Consider the following 15,891-nt stretch of genomic DNA (forward strand, 5'->3'; position numbering starts at 1 on the left):
GTGGAGGGATTATTCCCTTGGGAATCAGTAAAATCGAATTCCTTCTTTGAGAGCCAATTGCCTTTGATCGCATATGCAGAACTCTCGGTGCGATTCGGTAACAAGTTCGGCCTTAAAATTGTGGCCTTATTTCTAGCGATAAAATCAATGATTTCCAGAGGGAATCCTCGGCGAAATCCGCAGCGGACGGAGCCCTAGGACTGCCTCGCGGCGGGTCGCTCGTTAACTCGCGAAAGCGAGGAAACGCACCGTCTTCGACTGGCGCGCGAGGTGCCGATCGTTAGAAATATCACGGGGTCAGAAAATGCATCGACTCGTTTGCTCGGTCGGCTCTAACGCGTCGGCACCCACTTCTTCCCGATCGGCCGGTTCGCCATAATGGCCGCCCGGACGCGGCATAAATTATGACGATATTCCCGACCGAGCGGAGCTTACTCGGCCATTGAGACGAGGAGCAGCCTCGGGAGCACCTAGTCGTTCCGATCCTTCGGATGTTGGACGAAATCGAGGATCCAAAATGGCGGCCGAGGGCTAGGCTCTCGCGTGATCGACGCTTCGAATCGGCTGTTCGCAAAAATCCGGACTATCTCGTCTCGTTTCCCCTCCCCTATCCCGCCCTATCGGACGTACACGCGACCGGAGCGCGTCTTCGTACTCCGGGGAACTTATTAATTGAAAAAGCTCGGCTCCCTCCACCTTCGTGCTCGTAATCATTGCTCCGGGCTCCCTCGAGCGGAGATCACGTAGAGCGACGGGATTTTTGCCCGGCGCCCCCTCGCGCGCGCGTAAAACGCGCACTTCTTCTGCGGAGGCCCCGGCCGCGCGTCCTAGCGAGCGGACGGTAATGCGGCCCGGGGAGAAAAACGCGCCTGGAAGAACCCAGGGGGGAAGGATCTCCCGAAGGACCCCAGGAAAGAGCCTTGGAAACGATTAAACGAGCGCCCGATTCCCGATTTTCGCCGTCCGCCGTCGCCGCGACGCGACGGAAAGGTCTCCGCGTCGGTCTACAAGGCGCCGGAACGAATCTTCGGCTTTTTTTTCTTCCCCCTCGCGCTACTTCGGGGATCGATTATCGATTACGCGCGGTCGATTCCGCCCGCTCCGCGGTGAGTTTTGCATAACATGCAACGAGGCGCGCAAGAGGCGAGAGAAGTCCTCCGGCCGCGAGCGGCGCATGTAGAAAGTGCAGCGCGCCCGCGGATTCCGTTTGCTATTCCGACGTAAACGCACCTTAGATATTATCATCGCGGAGATCTTCCCCGGGGTTCGTGAGAAAGCCGAGGAAAACGCCGAGTGTCCTTCGGGGCGAGGAGAAAGCTCGGCAGGATATTGGAACCGATCGAAAGCGAACGAGCAGAAGATTCCGCAAGTCGGGCGAGGGTCTCGAGTAGAAATCCCGGAAACGAGGTCGGGACTTTTCCAGACAAGGAAAAGCACCCGCAGAGATCTCCGCGTGGTTCCCGGCGAGAGGTCGAAGTCGTTCCGGTTGGTCCTCCAGACGAAAGCTCGATACCACGGATATCGGTTTCCGCGATTCGAGATCGATTCAAAAGCCTCCCCCTCGCCCCCGGGTCCTTGCACCGCAAGAATCAAAGAGGTCGGCCCCGAGTACAATAATTAACATGGATCTCCCGCTTCCCTCGGACTGTTCCAGATGCATAATATCGGATTTCACGGAGGATATAATCGTCGGGCCTCGTAAGAGTGCACCTCGCACAGTAGCTGGAAAGATCTCACGGTGGATGCAGGAAAGCACGACCTTGTGGATACTGGTTAGTCCGACGCGCGTTCGAAAGAGAGGAGGGACCGAGGGAGAGGCGAAAGCAGGAGAGGAGAGAGAGAGAGAGAGAGAGGAGGTCGCGTTACGGTTTCCAGAATCTTGGATCATACTCCTGGTAGCGGACAAGCTGCAGCAACCGGTGCACGCGAGTGCATAGGTATATCTCGTGCACTCGGAATGCAGCCTGCGAGCGTAGGCTCGGCCGAGTGGAGGGGACCAGAGGGAAAGAGAGAGAGGAGGGAAAGAGAGGGCACGAGTCGTAACCGGCAACAATTGCTGCGGGCGTTGCCACTCGAAAGCCCGAGTGCCTAATGCCAGATGTCAGACGGTGGTTAGACCCATTACGGGGCATCACTTTGTACCGCGATACACGATCGCGCTGCATCGGGGCATCCTGGCTCATCCTCGAGGTCGGCACTCCTAGGGATATCGAGCACCTTGGAGGTCCTTCGAAAAAATAAAGGACCTCCACGTGGACGGTTTCTCAAATGGGTTCCAATCCTCGAGCTCGTTCGATCAACATTTGCTTGTGAAATTAGACAGTATGTGATTTCCAAACGACGATGCGACTTCCCAACGATGCACAATTTCTCATTCGAATCTAGTCACACGGGAAGAAAATCCGCATGAACTCGAAAATTGGGTCCCTGGTCGCGATACGCGTTATCGACGCGGTGGAATCACGGAAGATCTCGAGTCGTAGAGATCTAGGATGGACAAGAGAGTCGATAATTAAAACACGTTAAAGAGAGAGAGCGGAGGATCCTCGAGTAGGTAAATAACGTATGAGGAATGGAGGAGATCGTCCAATGATTGCCCGGAACCGTGACCGAGCCCAGACAGCTGGAACCCCGGGAAAGCAGTATTCTCGATGCGTCGGAGAGGTGATAACAGTGATCGCAATAAATATCTCTCCGATTCGAGCACTCGCGGGCGTTTAGGAGGGCGGGGGTGGTTTAGCCAAGGTAAAAAGTCCTCCAAAGTCGTTCGGTGCTCCGAGACGGTGAGAACGCAGCCGAGAATCGTGAATCCGCGATCGTACGAGAGCGTTCCCATCCTGGACAGTGGAGGGTGATGGCAGGGTTTGTAATAACTATCATCTAACGGTACGAACTCGCCGGTAATTCGTTCCCCAGTCCTGCCGACCGGGAGGACTGGATTTCTGCGGTGCCGAGCTGGCTTTTCTCGATCAATGGCTCCCCTGGCAAGGTGAGAACTCGAGAAGGAATCTAATCTACGAGACCAACGATTGCGTCGACGTAGAATATTTAAGACCCGAGGGTCCCCGTGTTCGATTACGCGTACCATTTGACCGTCAAACCAGACGCATCGATTTATCATTAGGGTGTGCACGAGGACGATCCGCGCGTCCCTAACCCTTTGAACCCGGAGCCATTTCGACATATGGGCGAAATTCGTCTGACCGAGCAGGCAATATTGAACCAAACGTCGGGCGCCTTTAGGCGCACTTAGTAGCCAAAGACGTTAAAGACGTGGCGAAAAATCCCGGTGAATCTAAATATTAATTCGGAAAAAATTGATATAGGACCCCGCGAATACTTCGGAGTCGCCCTTTCGCGGGAGGAGGAAGTTCGTCCGAGTCCATCGTTCTCCCGGGTAGTTCGACGTAAAGTCAAAGGAGTGACGTCTCCCGGACGCGTCGTGTAATTTCCTCGTTTTTTTTTTTTTTCCCGGCGAGACCCGGGAAGGGAAGAGAGAGAGAAAGAGCACGCCTCCCGAGCAGGAGATGCACGTCCCGAGGAATATTTGGCGCACGAATACGACTTCCAAAACCCGTTTCCACGGGCGAACGAGAGACGACGTGCCGTTGATTTGACTCGGTGAGACGAGCCGCCCCGAAGAGGACCAGCATCCCGAAGAGGGGCCCGGGCCCCGACCGGCGGGGAAAGAAAGACGAGCCAGCGAAAAATCTGTAATTATAATAATTACACCCGGCGTGGACAACAATTATAAATCACCCGATTGAACTAGGCAGTGAAACGCCAATAAAATATTGTTCAGGGGTCCGGTTCCCCATTAACATCCGCACACCCGAGGAACGTCTCTGGCCGGTCTGTGCGGCCCACTACCCGATTGAAAAATGTACTCATTTATTCTCTCAATTTCCATCGGCATTCGGCGAACCCCTTACGGGCCAGCGCTCGACGCGAATGGCGACCCAACGGGAGAAAAACGAGCCGGAGGAGAAACGAAGAACGGATCACCGAAAGCGGAAGTCGGCCCGACTCGAGTTATGAATGACGGACGTTCCGTCACCGGCCAGAAACCGCATCGCTCTCTCGACGGTTCGACCGGATCCATCGAAGAGGTGCCTCCTGGAGATCGATCCGAGAACGGGTCTCCTCGGTTCTACAATAGATTCGGTGCATAGGTTGAACGCGCATCGAGCGCATCGGGTCGGAACCATGGCCAGGCGAGATCGAGTTAAGACCCCGCGGGGTACACAAACGATATTCGTATCTCGCTGACATTTTCTTCGATACCCCCTGCCTACCAGTTCCCACATGTTGCCGCGCCGTTGCTTTACATATCATGCCCGCGTTATGCAATCCCCCGTACCCCGGAGTATGCCCCGGCACGCCGAGGCAACGCGCACACGTAAATCCTACTTTTTACGTACCGCCTCTTGTCTATCCAGGCTACGGAAGCCCATAACCTGGCCATTTTATGCGGACACTTTTTTCCTCCGGGTGAACGATCGGTAGGGCAAGACTCGTCGCTCCGAAGGTGATCGACGAGCATTATTGACCCATAGCGATCGCCGATTATTGACATAAATCCCCCCGGAATAAAGCGAACTCTTTCTCCCCAAGACTCCGGACAATGCTCGCCTCGAATGGGAATAATTCTCTAAATGTCCGTCCATCGACTCCGTATCCGGCGTCGAGGAACAATGTCGCGAGAAATGGCCCTCCGTAATTACCGCGGTTAATGGAACGTCGGAAATGGATTAACGTCATCTCCGCGGTCGATTACGGGAAATCGCGCGGATTAGGAAGGTTTAAGCCGCGTTCGTGCTCGGGTGAGGATACTTTTTACCCGGTACACGCATGAACGCATAATACTCGGCAAGATGAATCGCCTCGCGAACGTCCGCAGGAAGCATCGGAGTTGCAGTAGGCGGTGGGTGAATGATGGTCGGGATGAAACAATGTTCCTGCATGTAACAACATTATGTAAGAACATCCTGTAAGAACTTCATGCTGAAAGACGGCAGGCGGGAGTTCCGTGCCGAGGGCTGAACGATCCGCCGCGAAAGCGCACGCGAAAGCTCAGGGGAACGAAATTTAAGTGCAAGTTCGACCGCTCAACTACTAGAAGGAGAGGTTACGTTAAGTCCGATGGCGTAGCCTCGCGGCTGCGGAAAACGTTTCTCTCGAAGCTGAATGGACGCTCGATGATAGGTCGACGCGATCGCCCGACTCGAGGATCGTCCGTTCGAAACGTGGACGGAATTAATGCCCCCGTGAATGGCTTCGGAAGGCGGATTCGATTCTCGCTTTCACCCGCGACGCGCCGCAATGGGTGCGCGTCTTCGCGTCGGGTCGAAGGCGTCGACGGGGGGGAAAATGACGTGCCTTATCGCGCGATGCCGACCCGATAAGCGACGTCATTCACGTCCGGATCGCCGTCGATAATCCCGACCGCGTATCCGATCGATCCCCGTCGGCGAGGTTCGGGAGAAAGCCGCATTTCTGGCGGACTCGTTCGCCACTTTCTCCGCGCTCGGTGCGAATCGCCGGCACGGCGTCGGAATCCGGAGGATGGACTTGCCTTGAGAAAGCAGCGTCCGACAGGCAGGTCCTCGGGCACGGTGGCGTTGTAGAGGGGCTTCTCGAAGATGGGCTCGTTGTCGTTGAGGTCGTGGACGGTGACCCGGACGGTGGCGGTGCCACTGAGCGGGGGATGTCCGGAGTCGGTGGCAACGACGAGGAACGTGGGCGCAGGGTCGGCCTCGCAGTCTACGTGGGTCAACGTCGTGACGAGTCCGGAGTTCTCGTCCACGGCGAACCACGTGGTGTTCCGGAGGGAGTACTTGACGGCGGAGTTGAGGCCCTCGTCGAGGTCGGTGGCGGCGACGCCGAGAACAGGCGTGCCGGGCTCGGAGGCCTCCAGGAGGTGCGCCTCGTACCCGTCCTGGGAGAACCTGGGCGCGTTGTCGTTGACGTCGGTAACGAGGAGACGGAAGCTGCGGGCAGCCCTGAGGGGCGGCGTCCCGGCGTCGGTGGCCTCGACGGACAGCTCGTAAACGGGTTTCTCCTCCCGGTCGAGAGGCTTCTCGACGACCACCAGATATATGATGTTGTCCCTGGTGGCGAGGCCGAAGTGGCCCTCACCGCCGCTGAGGGTGACGGTGGCGTTGGAGTACTCGGTCCTGGAGTCGGGATCGCTGACGGAAATCCTGGCGACGAACTCGCCCGGCTGGGCGCTCTCGGAGATCTTGGGCGTCGCGTCGTCCGAGAGGAAGATGACGGTGATGGTGGGCTGGTTGTCGTTGACGTCGGTTACTCGGACGGACAGAAAGGCGCTGGCCTCCAGGGGCTGGGCCCCGCGGTCGCGGGCGACGATCACCAGCTCGTGCCGCTCCTTGGACTCGAAGTCCAGGGCCTTGTTGACGTAGACGACTCCGGTCTCGGGGTCGATCCGGAACATCTCCTCCCGGTCGGACTGGCGCCGGTTGATAGAGTACTCGATGCGCCCGTTGTCGCCGGCGTCGGCGTCCGTGGCGTTGACGGCCAGCACCATGCTACCGACGGTGGCGTTCTCCGGCACGCTAGCCGAGTATCGGGTCTGGTTGAAGACGGGCGGGTTGTCGTTGACGTCCTGGACCGTCACGTTCACTGTCAAGCGAGACCGGAGCGGCGGGGCGCCGCCGTCCAGGGCCTCGATCACCAGGCAGTAGTCGGGCCTGACCTCGCGGTCGAGGACGCCGGAGTTCTGCAAGTCCAGGTACAGGACGCCGTCCCTTCCTCGGTGCGGCGCCAGTCGGAAGACGTCGCCGACATTTCCGGACACTATCTCGTACCGCTGGGTCGAGTACTGACCCAGGTCGGGGTCCTTTGCCGGAGGCAGGGCGCGCTTCGCGTCGCGCGGCGAGTTTTCAGGGAACTCCACGTCCACCCTGTCCGAGGGGAAGGTGGGGGCGTTGTCGTTCTCGTCCAGGACCTTGACCACGACCCGGACGTACTGGGGCAGCGCCACCAGACTATAGGAGGCCCTGGTCTCCCGATCCAGGGGGACCCGCGTGCGGATCTCCCCGGTGGCCTGGTCGACGATCAGGTCGGCGTCCACGGCCGACCCGGGCACCGGGACGATCAGGTAGGGCGGGCTGTCGGCGTCGATGAAGCCGACTCTGGTTCCGGGGGGCGCGTTCTCCGACACCTCCAGGTGGCGCACCAGCTCGCCCCTCGTCTGCGGAAGGACGCAGGCTCCTAGCACCAGGAGCAGCGAATGCAGCACCCGGACCGACCGCATCCTGGGGCCTCGGCGACTCGGCTATCTCGAGGTGGCCGGGGCTCTTCGTTCCCTTTTCATCTGGACGGAAGCACCGCGCGAGGTCGAGAAATCCACCGATCGATGCTCCACCCTCCGGCGTCTTCCCGTCACTTCGCGAGCTACCTGCCGCCACCGGTGGACGACCCTCTCGGTCGACCCTGGCCGAAGGTCCGCACGCACCCGCGGCAAGAGACGGCTCTCACCGCGAGCATAACTCCTCCCCGCGTCGAATCACCGGCACCATCACTTTCCTCTGATCCGTGAACTCACTTCGCGCTCGCCCGGGGTCCACCGGGAGTCGAAGGTCGCGCCGCGCACCCCCGCCGCGATTCCACCGCCCGGTCAGTACGACTCCGGCGCGTCGGCCAGGTCCGAGGGACCTCTCACGGCCGGGGTCCGGTCAGTCCCAACTCGCTCGTCTCCTGCGGCATCGTCCGATGAGCCCTGGGAGTCCAGCATCGGCGCAGGGCGCGAAATTCCGGTCGAGCGGAACCAACGGGCCCGGCGACGGCTCGCGGTCGGGCCTCGGCGCGCGCGCGCGCGCGCGCCCAGCAGTCGCAGTCCTCGCCTAGTCGGGGCCTCTCGGGGCCTCTCTGGGCCCGAAATCAGCGCGCCGACGTCGAGCCGGGCACGTGGGCCCGTCGGACGCGCCCGGGAGCCCCTCCGCCGTTGAGGGCCTGTCGCGTCGCGCCCTCGGAATGGGCCTTAAGGTGCACGAGGTATCGCGGCTACCTCGGGCGTCCGTTCCGCGCGGCTTCGAGGTTAGGCATGCACTGACATGGCGGCACCTGCAAGGCCTACCCTTCCCCTGGCGCGCCAGGCGAGCCTCGGTCAGGGGGGCCCGAGCGGGACCGGCGGCGGCCATCTTGGAGAGGGGATCCCGGGCCCGTGCCGCGCCGGCCCGGCATTCGGGGCCCGCTCGGGCCCGCCGGCCCCCGGCTAGACTGTACCTAACCCTGCCCCCCTTCTCCCGGCCCCCTCCCGAGCCCACTACCGACTCCCCTGCCCACTACTAGCCGCCGAGGCCAGGTATGCGTTGCGAGACCGGCCGCGCCGGCTTTATTCCGCGCGGTCCAGCGGCCGATCCGCAGCCTACCTATCGCCCGGCATCTAGCGGAATCGCTGACCGACTGCGGAAGTCGCCGAAGGACGCGGACTAGCGGAATCGGGCTTCGTTTCCGGCAATTCGAGTACTTTCCCCGGAGTTAGGTGAATTTCTCTGGATTTTTTTAAGAAATTCGACAGAGTTTCGCACCAAATATATATATAGAAGGCGTCAATTTTATCCCCGATTTTCAGGGAGGTTCCCGATAGCTGGAACGGGCCTCGGAGAGAGGAAAGACTAAAATTCGTCAGTCGAATTTTTTCTAGGAAATTGGAGTGGATCCTCCCTGCGTTAGAGAGAATTTCAGCCCGGGGCATCGCTCGGTCCGGCGAAATTCCCTCCCTTACGTGACTTAGATTTCGTAACGCCGACTCTCGGGGAGTTCTTGCTCGCGTTTGGCGACAAGAGTTTCGCGGCTGCTTACCGTTTGTTCCCGCGAGCCGGCGAAACTGTTGACGCCCCTTTGAGTCGGATCGCGGGCAGGACTTGATTGACTTACTGTACATTTATTCGTTGACTTTCAACGCGTTGAATTCCTACGCCTTACGCCATACGTCATCTGTCTTCCGCCTTAACGACCTACGTTTTTCCCCGAGCAGTGACCTTTGCGTCCATTCCGTTACACAATGGACCGAGCGATGCGAGGGAGCCGGGAGTTTAGACGACCGAGACTCGAGGAGGCCTCCGAACGTCGCTGCGGACCCGAAAAGTTGGTAAGTCTTTCCACCCCGGAGAAGATTCCGAAAGGGAATCGGCGAAGCCAGGGGTCCCCTGATAACGCGAAGCAAACCCCGGCTAGGCCCTAGGGACGCGTCGTGGCGTCCCCCAATGAAAGGCACCAAAGGGAGAAACGCTCGCGTGCAGACGTTCGACAAGCCTCGAGGCTTTCGAAGCTCGACTGCGTGTCGCATCAGCCTAAGTCAGGAATCCCGGAGGATTCTCTGCCAAATCCCAAACTCGTTGCCCCGCAGCTCCGACTGGAAGCTTGCGCGTCGTTAACGCGACGGAATAGCCGCACCTCCTAAACGGTGGCTCGCAAGACGCGGAGGGCGTCGAGTCGTTTCGCGGGGGTAAAGGTAAACCAAGTCGTCTATCGCGTTCGAAGAAAAAAAATGAAAAATATATATATCTCGATCATCGCATCTCGATCGACGGTCTTTCGATCTCTTCTGCCCCGCGTCGCGTCGGGTCCGCTGGCCTTTCAATAAGCCGTAATACTCGATGCCTCGACGCATATATCATTGCTAAATGCTCGCAGCATTTACTACCGCGGGGTATGCAATCCGCAGCCACTCGCGGGTTTTACGTAACGCAAACAAGAGACAGCTTGTCTCGGTAGCAGAGGATCGCGATCTTACATTAGGATCCCATCCAGGACGCGCGAGGGCCGTGTCGGCAAATAGCCCTACAAGAGGAGAGCCCTAAGTTGGCAAACGACTCGGTGCCGATTAGTTTATCCCGACCGGGCCCGTTTACGGGCCGCTAAGGGTCCACTTGGACTTGGAATCTATTTCTACTTCGAGTAACTAGTCCGTAATAGGCCCGGAAGGTCTGTATCGAGTCTCGGAGCGGTCGGTCGAGTTTGCGCGATGCGCCGCAAAAATGACGTCCCGGAACGGGTTCTACAAAATGTGAGGCTGGCTTTCCAGGGACAGATCTACTTCGCCGGGAGTTAATCGTCGATGCCGTATCAATAATTAAGTCACTCTCCGCGATTCTTCATCGATCAACGTCCGGTGCTCGCGAGATGCTCCTTTCTTCTTTTTTTTTCTTTTTTTTTCCCGACTTTTGCGAGCCGCTTTCCTCCCAAAAGGATCCCTCTTCCTCTATCCTTACGAACGGCGTCCCGCTAAGCGCGCGCCCGGGATCGTTATCCCGCGCTCGTGCGGTACCCCGCGGGAATCCTTCTCGTTGTACCATTTTCTTTCGTTAACAAGTACGAAATGACTTATCGCACCCTCGTATGTGGGTTACGTGGCCGCGAATATCACCCGAGGCTAGGGCTCGGAATGACGCGCCGGGAAAAGTGGACGTTTATGCGTTCAACGAGCACGTGCTCCTAGATTCGCGGTTCAAATGCCAGAATCGTTGATAAAACATTCCCAGAGACTCGAGAAGAAATTATACCCAGGTGGGGAAAAATCTCCCGGAGGACCCGAGGCGTAGGAATGGCCGATTAGCCCAAAGGTTCTATGAAATCGTCGCTTCTCCGAAAACCTCGCTTCCCGAAATCACTTTATGGATCCGCATGCCCATATCGGGACTTTACCGCGCACTCGAGGACATTAAGCGCAATTGGTTAGTAGGTGCTTGAGGCGTAATATCTCTCATTAGGGCCCGAAATCCCGAATACGGCAGCGGACTTCACATCAGGGGACCATCCCCACGGACCCGTTAAATCGCGATGTCATTTCCTCGCAAATGATTCCGCAGAAGCGACGTCGACCCCGCCGCGGAACGAACGGAAAGTACCACCTTGGATTCGGTCGTGCCCGGCTTTCGGATGTCGCCGTGGTTTTCGGGGGGGTGAGCCTAAGGAGGGGTTTTCACGAAATCGCAGGACGGGCACAATTTCCGAGCCGAGCGGCTCTCGGCTCGTCGCCGATGAAAATTACAGAGAGAGCCTCGGCTCGGTAGGGAAGGACTCCCGATGCGGCTGGAACATCCTGCAGGATGCACCGGCAGCTTCGGACAAAAATTAAGATCGCCGGGAGGGGCGAAGGGGAAACAACCGCGCGTATAATCTACGGCCTGAGAGGATCGCTCTTCCTCGGTCTCTCGTCATTAACCGAAATGATTGCCATTTCGTAGAGACCACCTACGCCCAGGACGGTTGCGGTGTCCGCGTTTCTGGAACCTCTTCCAGTCGCGGGACTCGTCCTCTTATTTTCTCGTCCCTCGGTCTACCGCCCCCCCTCGGGTCCCCGGACTCCTCTGGGCGGAAGAAACCGCGGAAAGCTCGGTCGGGTAGATTTTCGCACGGTCACCCGCCCAGTTGTTCTCGAAAAAAAAAAAAACAAAAAAAATCAAAACCAATTCCCCATCTTTCGAACAGTCGATCGACCTCGCCACCTCCGTCGAGGTCCCTTGCGAACCCGGTTTCGCGTTCCAGACTCGAGTTTTCGATCCCGCTACCGAGGCGGGAGCCTTCGGTGCTTTCGGCGAGTAGGTACCCCTTTCGAGAGGACGCCGGGGGGAAAAAGTAAAAAGCGCCGAAAAAGGTCGAGGGGGAGAGGAGCAAAGGTGTAAGCTTGGAAGGCACGGGGCAAAGAGAGGCCCATTGAAAATTGGGCACTGGTGGGGGTGATGGGACCAGCCGCATAATGACAGGGTGCATCGCGCCAGGGCCCACTAACGAACCGGCTCGGGGTACCAAGAGGGCCCCGGCTAGGAGACGACACTGTATTATTTTACCATTTCGGGGGTCGGGGCATCATCAGAAATCATCGCCGAATCCATATAATCAGTAGACGGTTACGTGCAACCATGATTTTAAGAGTGGTAGGCCAGTCTGCCCGATCCGGGGTAGGAGGCACCTAATAAGGCCCACGGGCACTCGGCAACATTCGTAAGGCACCGGACCTTGATAGAAATTAGGCTCATTGCGGCCGCTAATGGCACGGACGTGATAAAAAGGAGTGCGAGCTCCTAGGGCTCCTTTTTCGATCTCTCGGAACTCCGACGCCGTTAAATGGCGACGATCCTAAGTCGAGGACCGGCCCCGGTCGAGGGTTGCTCCCGAAAAACCGCCGAAGTGGCCTTCAGCGGAGTTTAAAGTATCAAAGCGCAGCTGCACGTGCAACGTCGACGACCGTATGATTTGCCGCACACTCGCGTCCGACTCCTGTCGCGAACATGGCGCGAGTCGCTTCGAAGAATTCCGACATTTCCCGCGCGATGTCGTACGGTATCGATTCCTCGCGATACGCGTATCTCCCGGCGCGAGATTACGATCTCGGGAAATGTCAGTGCAGCGCTTAACTTCCCAATCATAATAAATGGTTGTTATTGGCATAATCTAGCCGAGCCGCCGTTACCTTTCATCGACGTTAAACACGCCAATGGCGCATGAATTACAGTCGTTCTCGACTTTATTAAGACAAGTATTGTTCATTTACCGAATTTAATCACGGTTAACGGTAATGGCGCCTAATTTTCTTTAACGCGCTCTAATGCGTGATTTACGAAGCACGGCCATAAAGGTCCCGCGAAGTTGCTTTATCGCTTTCCATGCGTTACTTTCCTCCCCCGGGGCAGCCGGGGTGAACTTGTCGGTTGAGACGTGAAAATCGCCATTCTTTTTGTTGTTTTTCTTTTCTTTTCTTAATTTACGATCGGTTCTATCTTGTCGAGAACTCAAATGGTGTCGACTGTAGGTCCCGTCTCTCAGAAGGAACGTCGCTGACTCGCCTAACCCGGACTTTCGGATACGCCAATCGATCCATTCGACGGTCCATCGATTCTTCGCGACAGACGTCTGATTTTGCACCGAGCTCGAGATCGCAATCGGGCCAGAGACGTCGGTCTAACGTTCGTTAAACGGCTGCCAGTGGCAGGATCTAATCCTCGCCGGCGTTACCCTTCGACGCCGTCGAATCCATTGTACCCGCCCGGGACCCGGAGTACAATGTCGACCGTTGGCCCGATCGTTCGTTTCTGATCCCAGGCATTAACATGTGAATGTAATTGCTCGACCGTTTAGATTAGCTATTAATTGCTTCTCCCGGTATATTTCATAAGATAGGTGTCATTTATGGCCGCGCCGTTAAGGTTAACGCCTCGACGAGGAACGACTCGATATCGCCGCTGGCGCGATCTACCCGGTTGTCGGCCTCGCTGACGAGCACCTCCTTCGCCAGGACTCGGTCCTGCCGATAGAAATTCCGCGAAAGGACCTAACGACGCTCGTCCTTCGAGCCGAACCGTCGAATTTCCAGGGAACGGGGGGCGGCGCCCTCGGAACGGCGGAGGTCGACGGGCGCGTTAAAATCCGTCTTTATTTCATTCTGCCTGATTTTTCAATAACTGGAGTGATCATTAGCCCCGGGAATACATTTTAGCGGCTTGCCTTGTCCCGTTTCCTCGGCCGATCCTGGAGCGGCAGGGATTTTACGGCTGCTTCCTGATTTATTCCCATATTACCATTTTCTGCCCGACTCGTTTGTCGGGTAGCAAGTATGTGTAAAAATCATCCGAGCCGGTGGTGATTTGTGCTTTTAGTATAGAAACTGAACGCGCCTCAGGAATAGTACCCGATCCTCTTTTTCTACCGTCGAAGCGAGGAAATTGAATGGTCCTGACTTTTAATTTGAACACGCAACGAATTGTGCCGTTCAACGGGTTTAAGGGAAAGAATGACCCCGGAACCGGTTACGTGGACGCAGCTGCAAATTTCATCTTGGATATGACTGATTTTCGATCGCTCGTGTGTCTAACGACGTGTCGGCGCATTGTTCCGAAATGAAGGAAACTTATAACTAAACCTGACGGGCACGTTTTCACTCGCGAACGCTGAATCAACTTTCCCGGATCTTTGCCGAGTAATCAGGCTATTTCATTAGCCGCTCTCGATCTACTCAAAGAGAGACAAAAGAGACTCGACCCGACAAGAGAATCGAAAGTTCTGTTCTCGATTCCGATAATTAAGTACTTGTCCACGTGGCAGCTTGCTTCAATACGTGGAAAGGGGTTGCCGGCGCGGAGGGAATTAACGTTCAATTAAGATGTGACATTTGAACGAGATACGACAGTGTTCTCACATTTATGCGACATAATCACTCCCAGGACCTAGATACCGCAGGGAGCAATTTAGGTAAATGGCCTTTTTTCCCTGCCGCTAGCAATTAACTACATATTGCATCCCGCACTACCGTTCTACGCTAATCACTACAAGTACTCATAAACAACGAATGTATCTTACGAAATCCCGCAATTTCTTGTGGTATATTAATTCAGCGTTCACGCAGCAGACAGCAAGACGCGTCGTAAATGTCTACAGGAAAGACTTTCGAATGACACACGGCCAGACTTGCGCGCGAATTACAGGTTCAAAAAGATTCGGTCTTGTGCTGCCATCTCTCGGCCCTTTCGAGAACGTCTTTTGAAGAAATTCTCAGGTAAAACCACTAAACTGAACAAAATCGCATATTAATGTTAGAATGACAAATTTCTTTAGAATACATCTCCTATATTTTCGCTTTGCATAAAAAAAATATTATTTAACTAATGCTTAGTTATTTCATAACGAATAGGGAATGGCGACCAAAAAATGCCTATTTTTAGGCAGTTTATTACGAAACGATGATCTTACAGATATGTCGACTTCTTAAGGCTTGAGGGGTATATTTGGCCAATATTGAGGTTTTGCTTTATCCTTGTGCCTATCGATGGTTGCTTGCAGAGCAGTTTCCATAGCAAGAATTCTAGGACTTGCCTCGCCGTACAACAATTTTGCACATTCGGATCTTTCGCGATCCCAAGCAGCCCCTCCCTCAAATTTAAGGTCTTCTTCCTCTTTGAGAGATTCTTTATCACGTTGTTGCTTTAATTCCATTTTATGTCGCAAACTCTGCTCTAAGAAACTCATCATGTCTTCGTCCACGTGAAATTCCAGATTTTCTTCTTCCAAGCTGCTTTCTATATCCCTGTCATCATTCTTCTCCTCCGTATTTTCTTCCTTGTATTGTTCGGGTACTTCGGAATGTTGCCTTCTTACCAAAGACCTTATTTTATCTCGTAGCAATTGATTTTCATGCTCCAGGGCTATGCAACGAGTCCTCCACCAAACTACGCTGTGTCTGCCATTTGAGACAAAATAATACAAATCATTCGTTAATATCATTTCTGTGAATTCTACATGTCCAGATAATTTTTATACATGGAAGTATAATAGAACATTAAATAATTTTCCACTAACAATTGTTTTAATCGATACCTTTGTTGCCATTCCTGAGCCACGGTATAATTCGCCCAAAAGGTACTAGCATCCATTCTTGCAGTAACCTTCTTCCACAGGAGAGAACTATGCAACTTAAATTCCCTCTGTTTCTTCAACCTAACCTCCAACTTGACTTGCTCTCCTTGTTTACTCTTTCTCTTCCTCCTGCAATTCCTCCTGTGTTTCCGTCCGGAAACCGTTTCCATCCTTCACGAGACCTTCGAAAAGTCTCGAAAATCATGTAAATACTTCCATGGGTCACAAGAAACCGTTTATCGAGTTCCTTTGATCGGTTGAAAATTCAAACAAGATATTGCTCTACTCCCAATATTCGAATATTCAAAGGCCATTGAGTTGGCCATACCATTGCTTCCTTTACTCCATCGTTTTATTATTAAATAGCATCATTATTAAAATCAAATGCGCGATATATTACGTATGTAACGGAAACAAAATACTCTCGTCACGTGATGTTCTCGACAGGCTGCGACAGACATCAACAGCAGAGATGAGCAGAGATGAGTTGGGAGATTGCTCACGGGCAGGATCGTG

At 55.3% G+C, this 15,891-nt stretch overlaps 2 protein-coding genes across 2 annotated transcripts; both read right to left on the reverse strand.

Annotated features, from left to right (window-relative positions):
* Window positions 1-4,802: 4,802 nt before the first annotated feature.
* LOC105702999 (protein dachsous-like) lies at window positions 4,803-7,276 on the reverse strand. Its single transcript, XM_012431035.1, has 2 exons — window positions 5,576-7,276; window positions 4,803-4,958 (listed from the first exon to the last, which is right to left on the reverse strand). The coding sequence occupies exons 1-2, from the start codon at window positions 7,274-7,276 to the stop codon at window positions 4,803-4,805; spliced, it is 1,857 nt and encodes a 618-aa protein (XP_012286458.1).
* A 7,296-nt stretch (window positions 7,277-14,572) lies between these two features.
* On the reverse strand, window positions 14,573-15,836 carry LOC105703001 (gem-associated protein 8). The gene is made up of 2 exons (XM_012431038.2): window positions 15,337-15,836; window positions 14,573-15,199 (listed from the first exon to the last, which is right to left on the reverse strand). The coding sequence occupies exons 1-2, from the start codon at window positions 15,543-15,545 to the stop codon at window positions 14,728-14,730; spliced, it is 681 nt and encodes a 226-aa protein (XP_012286461.1). The 5' UTR covers window positions 15,546-15,836; the 3' UTR covers window positions 14,573-14,727.
* Window positions 15,837-15,891: the final 55 nt, after the last annotated feature.

The sequence above is a fragment of the Orussus abietinus genome, unplaced genomic scaffold (assembly GCF_000612105.2).
Source record: "Orussus abietinus isolate OABI.00-Male unplaced genomic scaffold, Oabi_2.0 scaffold107, whole genome shotgun sequence".
Lineage (NCBI taxonomy): Eukaryota > Metazoa > Arthropoda > Insecta > Hymenoptera > Orussidae > Orussus > Orussus abietinus.